At 37.9% G+C, this 14773-nt stretch overlaps 1 protein-coding gene across 4 annotated transcripts in view; it reads right to left on the reverse strand.

Moving 5' to 3' along the window:
- Nucleotides 1-14773, reverse strand: part of ASH1L (ASH1 like histone lysine methyltransferase) — a 213130-nt gene that overhangs the window by 45593 nt on the left and 152764 nt on the right. For all 4 annotated transcript variants that reach the window (XM_027095164.1, XM_027095162.1, XM_027095163.1 and 1 more), the window contains one exon: nt 353-426. In XM_027095164.1, the coding sequence (XP_026950965.1) occupies nt 353-426 (74 nt within the window). The remainder of the gene's footprint in view (nt 1-352; nt 427-14773) is intronic.

Below are 14773 nucleotides of genomic sequence, written 5' to 3' on the forward strand. Positions count from 1 at the left end.
AAGCCTGAAATTTCTTAGCGCTGCTGGCAGTACATCTAAATTCCCTTGAGACCTGCATCAAACAGGATTCTTACAGAACAGAATCTTTGCCACCAAAATAAAAGTCCAGAATAATAACAGAAGGTTTCCTAAGGAAGCAGGAACTTAATGCTATTTTGAAATATGAATAAAGGCAAAGAGGTCACATTAAATATGGATGCAAATTCATTTTTCTTAGTCTCTAACGTTCACAGGGGCACTTCTCTATACTTCCTAAGATGAGAGCATAACAAGGAGGCAGAGAAAAAGACTTGCACCTCCCTTTCCCCCCGTTTACCACTTATGAATGAAACATGGTAAGATACGCTCATACCTGATTATGTTTCCACTGCCAAAGGATGTCATAGGGAAGCTGAAAATCAATTCGCTTTTGCCTTAGATATTTTCCTGAAACAAAAAAATACTATCAATTTCAATATCTAATTTATACAATGGGTCAAATAGCCACAAGATTTAATATGCACTGACTAAAAAAATAAAGATTTAATTTTTAATTTTATGAATTTTCCATCACTAATTTTTAAGTTCAGCTACTCTTTTCCACTGTGCACCATGTGGTATAAGCTAAAGATGTTTTAATAGTAGCTTATACAAAACAACTAGCATAGCAAATTTACTACCAAAAATAGGTCATTATGAAGCAAACTAAATACTAAGAATTGTTCAATCATTAAAATTATTAACCAGAGCATCTGTCGTCTATTCTCCTTCATTATGTACATAATCTAAGGTTGACTATAAAAAGAAGTATAAGAGTTTTCTAAAATAGGCAACCCTGAATTTAAATAACTCAAGAGTATTTACATGCAAATTTATGATCTGTTAACATTTTTTCCTACCTATTGAAATACTACTTTTTAAAGCCAATTTTAGAGCCCTTTTCTACCTTAAAGACGTCCTTTCAATTTCTTTACTCTGTATCTTTCTGTTCGTGAAGGACTATAATGCTCAACCTATTTCTTGCAGGACTTAGACTTTTCCTTGTTATCTGGATTTTTGCCCTATCATGGTCTCCAGACCAGCAGTTCTCAAAGATTGCTCTGCTTACCCCAAGGGATCCAAGAAGTCAAAACTATTTTAATAACACTCTAAGATATTATATGCATTTTTGTTGTGCTGACATTTGTACTAATGGAGTAAAAGAATGGTGGGTAAAAGTGCAGTTTTAGTATGAATCAAGGCAAGTGGCACAAAACTGTACTAGAATGAAACTAGTAGAAATGAACTATGCCAGCATCATCTAAGAATGCTCTTGATAAAGTAGTAAAAATATTAAATCTTGGCCCACAAACCAAAATCTTTATTCTGCATGACACAATGGAAGTATGCATAAAGCATTTCTGCTGCACACTGAGGTATGATGGTTATCTTAAGGTAATGCACTTGTGCAAATATTTGAATGGTGAGCTGAACTAGTTGCTTTTTCATGGAACACCGTTTTTACTTAAAGGTACTGACAGACAATGGTTATTCTGACCCAGGAACTGAAAGTAAGTCAAGTGAACTTGTTACTTCAAGAAACCCAATTGTGGACTTCCCTGGTGGCGCAGTGGTTGAGAGTCCGCCTGCCGATGCAGGGGACACGGGTTTGTGCCCCGGTCCGGGAAGATCCCACGTGCCACGGAGCGGCTGGGCTCATGAGCCATGGCTGCTGAGCCTGTGCGTCCGGAGCCTGTGCTCCGTAGCGGGAGAGGCCACAGCAGTGAGAGGCCCGCGTACCGCAAAAAAAAAAAACAAAAAAGAAACCCAATTGAAAATATGTTTCCGATGACAAAATTTAAGTTTGAGTGAACACTGTAATTTTGGAAAACTTGTGTCCATTAACTACCATGAGATTCTCAGTTTTTTAATACTTAAGTTTTTCTCATGAAATAAGTGGCAATTAACAAATGTGAATTGATTTGGATACAATATAGGAAACGGAAAAGCAATGTAATACAGTGAATTAATATTTTTCAATGACCAATACAGGAAGTGATAAAATCATACATGGGTAAAAAATCCATTTAAATTGCAAGAAAGACCAATGGCCACTGATTTCATACTCCAACACTGCAGTGTTAAGGAACTATGACATTTATTAATTTTGCTGCAGTATCAAAGAATATCTACAGTTATCTGAATTTATTAAAATATCTTCCTCTCTTTTACAACTTTTTACCTATGTGAGGTCAGATTTCTTCATGTATTTAAACCAGAATAACATCACAACAGATAGAAGGCAAAAATAGATGCAGCTGTCCTATATTTAAGCCAGACATTAAGGAGATTCACAAAAATGTAAAATAAAGTCACATTTCTCATTAAAAAAATTTTGGGGGAAAGTTATTACCACATCCAGACTAAAATGAAAGCATAATAAACTTGCCCTCAAAAAAAAAGGGTGTGTGTGTTATTTTTCATAAAAATGTGATTTGTTACGTGCAATGAGTTTATTCATTTGACAAATCTGATGATATAGCAGCATGGATTACAGGTATATCTAAGGGGAAATAACTTATGGAGGTAGGGTAACATAACAAGTTTCTGTCTGGGGTTACATCTGGTAGAAGACTGGAGTCACATCTGGTAGAAGACTGGAGTCCACCTGTTGATAGGGAACCAAAGCTGAATGTATAACTACAAAGTCTGTAATGAAAAAGTGTATAAACAACTTAAAAGTTTATCAACAAGGAAGTAAACTTTGGTACATTTAAATAATGAATATGCAGCTATTAAAATGAAATGAGGTATATACTTACTCATATGAAAACATATTCTCCAAGTTGCAGAATAATATTATAGCAAGGGCTGATTTTTAAAAATACTTAAAAAAAACCCCCATTAAATAGCTATATATGGTGGGGGCTGTCTAGGAAAGAGCATGAGGGAACTTTCTGGGGTGATGATAATGTTCTTGAGAAGGGTCTGGGTTACAGAGGTGTATGAAAATTTTAAAAAACTGAGTAAAAGTACATTTAAGATTTGTGCATTTTATTTTTTTTAAATTATATAACCTAACTAGCTATTGATGTTACCCTGAGAAGACTGATTGATTTACAATTTTTAAAATAAATTTATTTTATTTTAGGCTGCGTTGGGTCTTCGTTGCTGCACGCAGGCCCTTCTCTGGTTGCGGCGAGCGGGGGCTACTCTTCGTTGAGGTGCACAGGCTTCTCACTGTGGTGGCTTCTCTTGTTGCGGAGCACAGGCTCTAAGGCGTGCAGGCTTCAGCAGTTGTGGCTCACGGGCACTAGAGTGCAGGTTCAATAGTTGTGGTGCACGGGCTTAGTAGCTCCGCGGCACGTGGGATCTTCCCGGACCAGAGCTCGAACCCGTGTTCCCTGCATTGGCAGGCAGATTCTTTTCTTTTTTTATTCATATACATTTTTTATTGTAGACTTCTTTTTATGCTTCTATGAAATCTTAGGAACAGAATTTCTCATCATTTAAAAAAACTTTTCTTACTAGAAGAATTATACATGTTTGCTACACAAAACAAGCAAATAACAGGACAAAAAAAAAGACTCAAGTCATAATATTGCACCTATATTTTGTAATTTACTTTTTCCATCTAAATATCATAACGCACTTTTCATTCTAACAGATGCTCTCTTATATATAATGGTTACATGAAATAGATGTACCCATAATTTACTTTTTGGTACAATGTTTGCAGAGTTCACTATTACAAACAGCACTTTGATAAACATCTTTGTTGCTAAATGTCTATGGGCCAGTTTTCATTACCTTGTTAGGATAAATTCCAGAATTGCTGTGTGGTAGGGCACACAGATTTTAAAGATTTTTTGATACATACTGCCTTCTTGCATAGTGTAGGGAATCTCGAATACAAGAAGATTCTTCTCAAACCATTGGAGAAGTTTTTCCTGGAAATGAATGAATTTTTCCTTTCTCGGCACTCTACTGCTGTGCAGAATGTGTTCAGAGCAGTGTCTCCAACATCCTTGAATATCTCATTCTTTCCATAACAGATGCTTTTCTTCTGGATTGGATTAAGAGTTCCTCAGTCACAGATACTAACGTCTCTCTTGATTTTTTTCCCCCATGCCTGATGGAAAGCAGGGGAAACTTTGGGAGAAGATCCAGTCACTGACTTTATTGAGGGATGAGTGTGATGCAGAAATAGAACGGCCAAAGATGGCTGCCAGTGAAGGGAACGTTCCACCTATGATCCCTGTAAATTCAGGAGATGGTCAGGGTGGTTTTCCATTGTGCAAACTCTTCACTTTTTAGTTGTTTCCTCATTTTGCCATGGTGCTGGTCTTGGAGAGGGCAGGCCGATTCTTAACAACTGAGCCACCAGAGAAGCCCTATTTTATTTTAAAAATTATATAACCTAACTAGCTATTGATGTCACTCTGAGAAGACTGACTGATTGACTGATGCATGCATGCATGCTGCATTGGGTCTTCGTTGCTGTGCCCAGGCTTTCTTTAGTTGTGGTGAGCGGGAGGCTACTCTTCGTTGCAGTGTGCGGGCTTCTCATTGCGGTGGCTTCTCTTGTTGTGGAGCATGGGCTCTAGGCGCATGGGCTTCTGTAGTTGTGGCGTGTGGGTCAGTAGTTGTGGCTCTCGTGCTCTAGAGCACAGGCTCAGTAGTTGTAGCGCACGGGCTTAGTTGTTCCGTGGCATGTGGGATCTTCCTGGAACAGGGCTCGAACCCGTGTCTCCTGCACTGGCACGTGGATTCTTAACCACTGCAACACCAGAGAAGCCCTGTGCATTTTACTGATGGTAAATTCACCTCAAAACAAAAACCCTATAAGCAAATACTGAGATCTTGACTCTGATATGATGAAATATTTATGGGGGAAGTATATCAATTTACTTTGCAGCATGTCCAAAAATAGGATGGAATAAAAGATGGATAAATATATGATAAATCAGTCGAATATTAATGAAAAAGTCTAGGTGATGGGATATTTTGTGTTTAGTTTTTTCAAACTTCTGTATGCTGAAAAATTTCATAATAAAGTGTTGGAAAAAACCAGCTATATGTATATAGGAAAAAGTTTGAAAGGGTATATGCTAAACTATTATATTTCTGGGAAGGGGAACTTTATCTTTTAATTCACATCTTTCTACATTAAAAGGAATATTTATGAGTATGTACTGTTTCTAACAACAATAAAATAAAAATAATTTTTTTAAAAGTCAAAATTGCTTCTCAGAAGACAGGACAAATCCCTTAATGTAAAGGGTTAACTCCTTTCTTAATGTGTTTTCTGTAGAGAAGAGGGTGTAAAAGAATGAAGGAGTAGACAGTAAGTTCTGAATTTTTTAAAAAGAACACTTTTCTTTCTCTTTCTAGGAAAGAAAGCATCCATTATCCACTTCAACTAACTTTAAAGACACAATTTTCCCCAGTGCCCAGCATCTTGAGTTCTCCTACCAACATCTCCACAGATGTTATGTTGCTTTTCCTGGCATTATTTGTATTTCTCCTCTCTAATCCATATATTAAGTGTTGAGGAAAAAATGATGGGTCAGTCTTTCCTTTCCTCTAACATTTCTGAAACCAGACCTAGGTAATTCATTTTTAGTAAGTGAGACTCACTTAAAGAGATTTCCTTGTCAAATCCTGCTGGAGATGATACCTCAGAGGAACCTATTCAGGAGTTCCTCGTTTGTAAAAATTATTCTTTGAGCTAATCCTCATTTTTACTTTTAAAAAAAATTTATTTATTTTTGGCTGTGTTGGGTCTTCGTTTCTGTGCAAGGGCTTTCTCTAGTTGCGGCAAGCGGGGGCCACTCTTCATCGCGGTGCACGGGCTTCTCACTATCGCGGCCTCTTGTTGCGGAGCACAGGCTCCAGACGCGCAGGCTCAGTAGTTGTGGCTCACGGGCCTAGTTGCTCCGCGGCATGTGGGATCCTCCCAGACCAGGGCTCGAACCCGTGTCCCCTGCATTGGCAGGCAGATTCTCAACCACCGCGCCGCCAGGGAAGCCCTCCTTTTTTTTTTTTTTTTTGGCTGTACGCGGGTCTCTCACTGTTGTGGCCTCTCCCGTTGCAGAGCACAGGCTCCGGACGCGCAGGCTCAGCGGCCATGGCTCACGGGCCCAGCCGCTCCGCGGCATGTGGGATCTTCCCGGACCGGGGCACGAACCCGTGTCCCCTGCATCGGCAGGTGGACTCTCAACTACTGTGCCACCAGGGAAGCCCCCTCCTCATTTTTAAAATGGGAAAAAAAATCACTTTCTATCCATCTGAAAATTAGATGAAATCATATCTTTTGTAGGTTTTTTTTAACTGTGTGTTGGAGCCTTGAGATCTCAAATCCTGCCACTGGTCACTAGGAAAGGAGCAGAGAAATCCTTTACTTTTCCCTTTGAAATAAAACTGATTCTGTGGGCAAGAAAGTCATTTCAAGAGGCTACAGAAACTTGTGTCGACCTTGAAATCCGGAAGAGGAAGGTCCATGATGATTTTCTTTTACAGAATCAATCCTAATATGAAAAGGATATGAACAATAGGAGGAGGAACATCTCCACAAAAGCACTCCATTGTTAATCAGGTAGCTAGGCAAATGAGGAAACCAAAGGAGAGAGAGGTACTTAATAAAAAGGAGAAAGGTAATAATGGCTTTGCCTTTTTCCAAGATATCTTAAAATCTGACAAAAACGTGGCCTCTTTTGTTTTCTAAACAACAATAAGGTGACTGACCTTCAGCAAAAGTTCAGCTTGTTTATATATAATCTAAGTACTGGGTTACAATATCACTCTACGTATAGGTAATAATTATTTATTACGATTCCCATCCCCCCTTTGTAAGAATGTCAGCTCCACAGAGGCATGGATCTCTACCTATTTGTTTACTGATGTATCCAAAGCATCTAGAAAATTGTATCCAAAGCATCTAGAAAATTGCCTGATCAAAGAGGTATTAAATATTTTCTGAATGAATGAAAATATATATTCCATGGTATACTTTTTTTTTCTTTTTAATTAATTTATTTGGCTGCTTGGGGCCTTAGTTGCAGCAGCAAGAGGGATCTCCGTTGTGGCATGTGGAATCTTTTGTTGTGGCACGTGGGCTCTTCGTAGCCATGTGTGGGCTTCTCTCTAGTTGTGGTGTGGGGGCTCCAGAGCACGTGGGCTCTGTAGTTGCAGCATGTAGTCTCTCTAGTTGTGGTGCTTGGGCTCTCTAGTTGTGGCTCGCAGGCTCAGTTGCCCCACGGCATGCGGGATCTTAGTTCCACGACCAGGGATGGAACCTGCATTGGATTCTTAACCACTGTACCACCAGGGAAGTCCCTACGGTATAAGTTTCAAGGTACTCCACTAGTTGTTCTCTTTTAACCCTACTAAGCAGTATCACCACCTTCCCCCAGTTTCTTGAATTCTGCTCTTCCTAAGCACAATTTCTCTCCTTTTTTTTTTTTGGCTTGTTATGCTAATTCCTTTTCCTCCAGTTTTACTGAGATATAATTGAGATATATCATTATATAAGTTTAAGGTGTACAGCATAATGGTTTGAGTTACATATACTGTGAAATGATTACAGCTATACATTTATTTAGCATCATCATCTCTTATAGATATAATCAAAAGAGAAAGCAAAAAAAAAAGAAAAAAATTTTTTTCTTGTGATGAGAACACTTAGAATTTACTTACTCTCTTAACAATTTCACATATATCATACAGCAGTGTTAACTATAGCTATGCTGTAGATTATATCCCTAGTATTTACTTATCTTGTAACTGGGAATTTGTACCTTTTGACCACTTACTCCCCTTCCCCTGATCCCTCTGGTAACCACACATAATCTGATCCCCTTTTCTATTACACACACACACATACACACACACACGTGTGCAGAGATGTTTTTAGATTCCATATATAAGTGAGATCATACAATATTTCTCTTTCTCTTTCTGACTTATTTCTCTTAGCATAATGCCCTCAAGGTCCATCCATGTTGTTGCAAATTGCAGGATTTCCTCATTTGTTATTTTTTATGGCTGAATAATATTCCATCGAATGTACGTGTGTGTGTGTGTACTGTAGTATGATATACATACAACTACTTTATCCATTCATCCCTCGATGGACACTTAGGTTGTTTTCATGTCTTGGCTGTTATAAATAATGCTGCTATGAACATGGGTGTGCAGGTATCTTTTCGAGTTAGTGTTTTCATTTCCTTTGGATATATTCCCAGAAGTGAAATTGCTGGATTATATGGTAGTTCTATTTTTTAAATAATTAATTAATTAATTAAGCTACACTGGCATTTATTTAGTTGTGGCACTCGGGATCTCCACTGCCAGCGTGGGATCTTTGTTGAGGCATGTGGGATCTTTTAGGTGTGACATGCAGGATCTTTAGTTGCAGCATGTGAACTCTTAGTTGCAGCATGTGGGATGTAGTTCCCTGACCAGGACCGAACCCGAGCCCCCTGCATTGGAAGCGTGGAGTCTTAACCACTGAACCACCAGGAAGTCCCTGGTAGTTCTATTTTTAATTTTTTTTTTGCTGCATCACGCAGCATGCAGGATCTTAGTTCCCTGACCAGGGATTGAACCTGTGACCACTGGAGTGGAAGTGTGGATTATTTATTTATTTTTGGGGGCTGTGTTGGGTCTTAGGTGCAGCATGCGGGATCTTTCATTGCGGCGCGTGGGTTTCTCTCTAGTTGTGGCATGTGGGTTTTCTCTCTCTAGTTGTGGCGTGCAGGCTCCAGGGTGCGTGGGCTCTGTAGTTTGCGGCATGAAGGCTCTCTTGTTGAGGCGCGCGGGCTCAGTAGTCATGGAGCGTGGGCTTAGTTGCCCTTCGGCATGCGGGATCTTAGTTCCCTGACCAGGGATTGAACCTGCGTCCCCTGCATTGGAAGGTGGATTCTTTACCACTGGACCACCAGGGAAGTCCTGGAAGTGTGGATTCTTAACCATTGGACTGCTGGGGAGGTCCCTATTTTTAATTTTTTGAGGATCCTCCATACCGTTTTCCAAAATGCCTGTACCAACACAATTTCTTAAACAGAACCAGCTCCCTCACACTTTTATATTCTCATGTATCATTCTTCTCACTTAAAATTAAATCCTCTCCACCAAACTCTGTCCTTTGCCTCATTCTTAACCTTACCTAAAAATCTGTAATTTTAACATAGCTATTGTAAACAACCACATTCAACCCAGATTGCTAGAGTTGCTATCTCCAATAAGGTAGTTAATGTAATTAAAATTATCCTTTGTTGTTTATATAGTTGGTGGTTTTCTCTATCCATGTAATAATATCAAGTATGTAAGAAGGAATTAATATTCAGTATATATAAAGAACTAAGCTCAAGAACAAAAAAAAATTGACTCAATTCAAAAATGGACAAGGACTTGGGAATTCCCAGGCAGTCCAGTTGATAGGACTCGGCGCTTTCACTGCTGCGGGCCCGGGTTCAATCCTGATTGGTGAACTAAGATTTTAAGATCTTGCAAGCTGTGTGGTGCAGCCAAAAAAACAGGCAATCTACAGATTCAATTCAATCCCTATCAAATTACCAATGGCCTTTTTCACAGAACTAGATCAAAAAAATCTTAAAATTTGTATGGAGACACAAAAGACCTTGAATAGCCAAAGCAATCTTTTTTTTTTTTTTTAAATTTATTTATTTTTGGCTGCATTGGGTCTTGGTTGCTGCACTTGGGCTTTCTCTAATTGTGGCGAGCAGGGGTTACTCTTCATTGCGATGTGTGGGCTTCTCATTGCCATGGCTTCTCCTGTTGCAGAGCATGGGATCTAGGCACGTGGGCTTCAGTAGTTGTGGCACATGGGCTCCAGTAGTTGTGGCTCGCAGGCTCTAGAGCGCAGGCTCGGTAGTTGTGGCGCACGGGCTTAGTTGCTCCGTGACATGAGGGATCTTCCCAAACCAGGGCTCGAACCTGTGTCCCCTACATTGGCAGGTGGATTCTTAACCACTGTGCTACCAAGGAAGCCCAGCCAAAGCAATCTTGAAAAAGAAAAATGGAGCTGGAGGAACCAGGTTCCATGACTTCAGACTATACTATAAAGCTACAGTCATCAAAACAGTACAGTACTGGCACAAAAACAGAAATATTGATCAATGGAATAGGATAGAAAGCCCAGAAATAACCCCACACATCTATGGTCAATCTATGACAAAGGAGGCAAATACAATGAAAAAAAGACAGTCTTTTCAATAAACGGTGCTAGGAAAACCAGACAGCTACATGTAAAAAAATGAAACTAGAACATTCTTGAACACCATACACAAAACTTAACTCAAAATGGATTAAAGACCTAAATGTAAGACCAGATACTATACAACTCTTAGAGGAAAACATAGGCAGAATACTCTTTGACATAAATCACAGCAATATGTTTTTCTCTTTTTTTAAATTAATTTTTATTGGAGTATGGTTGCTTGCAATATATTTTTCGATCCATCTCCCAGAGTAATGGAAATAAAAACAAAAATAAACAAATGGGACCTAATTAAACTTAAAAGCTTTTGCACAGCAAAGGAAACCACAAACAAAACAAAAAGACAACCCACAGAATGGGAGAAAATATTCACAAATGATGTGACCAACAAGGGATTAGTGTCCAAAATTTACAAAGAGCACATGTGGCTCAATATCCAAAAAACAAACAACCCAATCAAAAAATGGGCAGAAGACCTAAATAGACATTTCTCCAAAGAAGACATACAGATGGCCTAGAGGCACATGAAAAGATGCTCAACATCACTAATTATGAGAGAAATGCAAATCAAGACTACAGTGAGATATCACCTCACATGGTCAGAATGGCCATCATCAAAAACTCTATGAACAATAAATGCTGGAGAGGGCATGGAGAAAAGGGAACCCTCCCACACTGTTGGTGGGAATGTAAATTGGTACAGCCACTATGAAGAACAGTGTGGAGGTTCCTTAAGAAAACTAAAAATAGAGCTACCATATGATCCAGCAATCCCACTCCTGAGCATATATCTGGCGAAAAACATGGTTTGAAAGGATACATGCACCCCAGTGTTCACTGCAGCACTGTTTACAATAGCTGACACATGAAAGCAACCTAAATGTCCATTGACAGATGAATGGATAAAGAAGATGTGGTACATATATATAATGGAATATTAGTCATTAAAAAGAATGAAATAATGCCACTTGCAGCAACATGGATGGACCTGGAGATTATCATACTAAGTGAAGTGAGTCAGACAGAGAAAGAAAAATATCATATGATATCGCTTACATGCAGAATCTAAAAAAAAAAAAAAAATACAAATGAACTTATTTACGTAACAGAAACAGACTCAAAAACTCAGAGAATAAACTTATGGTTACCAGGGGAGAAGCGTGAGGGGGAGGGATAGATTGGGAGTTTGGGATTGACATGTACACACTGCTATATTTAAAACAGATAACCAAAAAGGACCTACTGTTAAAAAAAAAAAAAGACAAGGACTTGAGTAGACATTTCAGTAAAGAAGATATACAAATGGCCAATAAGTACTTAAAGAGATGTTCAACATCACTAATCATTAGGAAAATGAAAATCAAAACCACAACGAGACACTGCTTCACACCTGTTAGGATGGCTATTACAGAAAAAAACAGAAAATGACAAGTATTACCAAGGATGTGGAGAAACTGAACTCTTAAGATTTGCTGGTGGGGTTGTAAAGTGGTATAGTCTGTAGATGTACCATATGATAAAGCAATTACACTTCTGGGTACACACATAAAAGAACTGAAACCAGGGGTCCTCAACAGAGAATTCTGTAAGCCAATGTTTATAGCAGTATTATTCGCAATTGCAAAAAAGTGAAAACATTAGAAAATGTCCATTGACAGATGAATGGATAAACAAAATGTGTGCGTATGTATACATACACACACACAAAGGAATACTATCCACCATTAAAAAGAAATGAAGTTCTCATATATGCTGCAAAATGGAAGAACTTATGTTAACATAAAGGCATTATGTTAAGTGAAATCAGGAAGACACAAAAGGACAAATATTGTTGTTAAGATTTCGCCTATATGAGGTACCTATAATAGTCAAATCATAGAGCTAGAAAGAAGAACAGTGGTTATCAGAGGCTGGGGGAAGGGGAGAATAGGAAATTGTTATTTAATGGGTACAGAGTTTCAGTTTGGGATGATGAAAAAGTTCTAGAAATGCACAGGGGTGATGGTTGCACAACAGCGTGAATGTACTTAGTGCCACTGAACCTTATACTTAAATATGGTCAAAATGCAAAATTTAAGTTATGTATATTTTACCTCAAGTTAAAATTAATAATGTAATATACCAAAACCACTGTGTGCTTTCAAATGGGTGAATTGTGCCTCAATAAGCTGTTAAAAAAAGTACAACCATGTTAAAATTTTTTGCTTCATCCATTAAACAATTACTTAGAAAGGCTCAGAAGGAGAAGGAAAGCCTATTGTAAATGCCCATATTTTTGCTTACTGTATTCTTTCTGCATTCCTGATGTTCCAAGGTTCCTTCTTTTATTTCTTTCTGTTTAGAGAACTTCCTTTACCCATAGGATAGATTTGCTGGCAACAAACCTAAGAATCCTTTGCTTCTTTCAATTCCTGAAAGAAGGATATTTTCATTGGGTATAGGATTCTGGTTTGACAGTTCTTCTTTCAGTACTTGAAAAATGTGCCACTTACATGAACTCAGACGTGAAATCCACTGTCATTTGATTTCTTTTACCCCTATGGATATGAAGTCATTTCTCTCTCATTGTTTTAAAATTGTTTTGTCTTTAGTATGCTGAAGTTTGATCATGTGTCTCAGCATGGATTTCTTTGACTATATATACCCTGTTCCGGGTTTGCTCATCTTCTTGAATCAGAAGGTTTATGTCTTCTGCCAAATTTGGGAAGTTTTCAAGACATTATTTACTCAAGTACTTTTTTTAATCTCTACCTTCTTTCTTTTCTCCTTCCAGGACACCAAGAACATAAATATTAGCTCTTTTGTCATGGTCCCATAGGCTCCAGTTTGTTTGTTTTTTTAAATGTCTATTTTCTCTTTTGTTCAGATTGGGTAATACTTGTAACACTCCATCACCTACTTCACTGATTCTTTCCTGTATATCTTTCATTCTGCTGTTGAGTCTATCCCCAAGCTTTTAATTTCAGCTACTGCATCTTTCAATTCTAAAAATTATATGTTTTTCCTATTTTTCATTTCTTTGCCAAGGCTTTCTATCTTTTTATGTTTTAAGCATGTTTATAACTGCTTGTTGAAGTGTTTTTTAAAAATCATAATTGTTGTAAAATCTGTCAGATAATTCTAATATCTTGGTGTTGGCATACATTGATGCCTTTTAAAATTCAGTTTGAGATCTCCCAGGTTCTTGGTATGACATATGATTTTCAATTCAAACCTAGACATTTTTGTATTATGTTATGAGATTTTGGGATTTTATATGTACCTCCTGCCCCTAAACATGCATAGCCTACCCTATTATCAACATCCTCCACCAGAGCGGTACATTTGTTAACAACTGAAGAACATATACTGACATATCATTATCACTCAAAGTCCATAGTTTACATCAGTATCTTAGTATTGCATATTCTATGACTTTGAACAAATGTATAATGATATGTATTCACCATTAAGGTATCACAACGAATAGTTTCATTGCCCTAAAAATCCTCTGTGCTCTGTAGATTCATCCTTCCTTCCCCTCAAACCACTGGCAATCACTGATCTTATTAATGTCTCCACAGTTTTGCCTTCCAGAATGTCATTTAGTTGGAATCATACAGTATGTAGCCTTTTCAGATTGGCTTCTTTCATTCAGTACTATGAATTTAAAATTTTTCACTGTCTTTTCATGGCTTGATAGCTATTTCTTTTCAGTGCTGAATAATATTCCACTGTCTGGATGTACCACAGTTTATCCATTCACTTACTGAAAGACATCTTGGTTGCTTTCAAGTTTTGGCAATTATGAATAAAGCTGCTTTAAACATCTGTGTGCAGGTTACTGCACAGACTTAAGTTTTCAACTTCTTTGGGTAAATACCAAGGAGTTCAATTGTTGGATTGTATGGTAGGAGTGTGTTTAGGTTTTTAATACAATTGATTTTTATATACTGATTTTTTTCCCCCAGTAGTCTTGCTACCAGTTGTAGTAACTTTTTAGTGCATCTCTTTGGATTTTCTACATACACGATCATGTTATTTGCAAACAGAAACAGTTTGACTTTTTCCTTCCTGATCTTTATGACTTTTATTCATCTTCTTGCCTTACTGCACTGGTAGAACATCCAGAATAATGCTGAAAATAAGTAAATAGAGTGAACATTTTTACTTTCTTTCCAATTTTAGAAGGAAGCATTCAATATCCTATGATTAAGTATGATCTGCTTTTTATTCAATGTAACACTAAGGAAATTCCTTTCTAGTTCTAAGAGTTTATAATCAACTTTGTTCTGTAGTTGTTTTTTTCAACTAAAGTCTTTGTCAGGTTTTCTATCAGGGTTACACTAAGCTTATGAAATGAGTTGGGAATTGTTTCTCCCCTACTTTCACAAAGTGTCTGTGTTAAGACTGGTGTTATTTGTTTCTCAAATATATCTAAGAGTTCACAAGGGAAAACCGTTTAGTTCCGGAATTTTTTTTTTTTTTTTTGGCTGCATTGGGTGTTTGTTGCTGTGCTCGGGCTTTCTCTAGTTTGGAGAGTGGGGGCTACTCTCCCTTGCAGTGCGTGGGCTTCTCACTGCAGTGGCTTCT

Source organism: Aethalodelphis obliquidens, unplaced genomic scaffold (assembly GCF_003676395.1).
Source record: "Aethalodelphis obliquidens isolate GAN/ISIS:26980383/991018 unplaced genomic scaffold, ASM367639v1 scaffold90, whole genome shotgun sequence".
Lineage (NCBI taxonomy): Eukaryota > Metazoa > Chordata > Mammalia > Artiodactyla > Delphinidae > Aethalodelphis > Aethalodelphis obliquidens.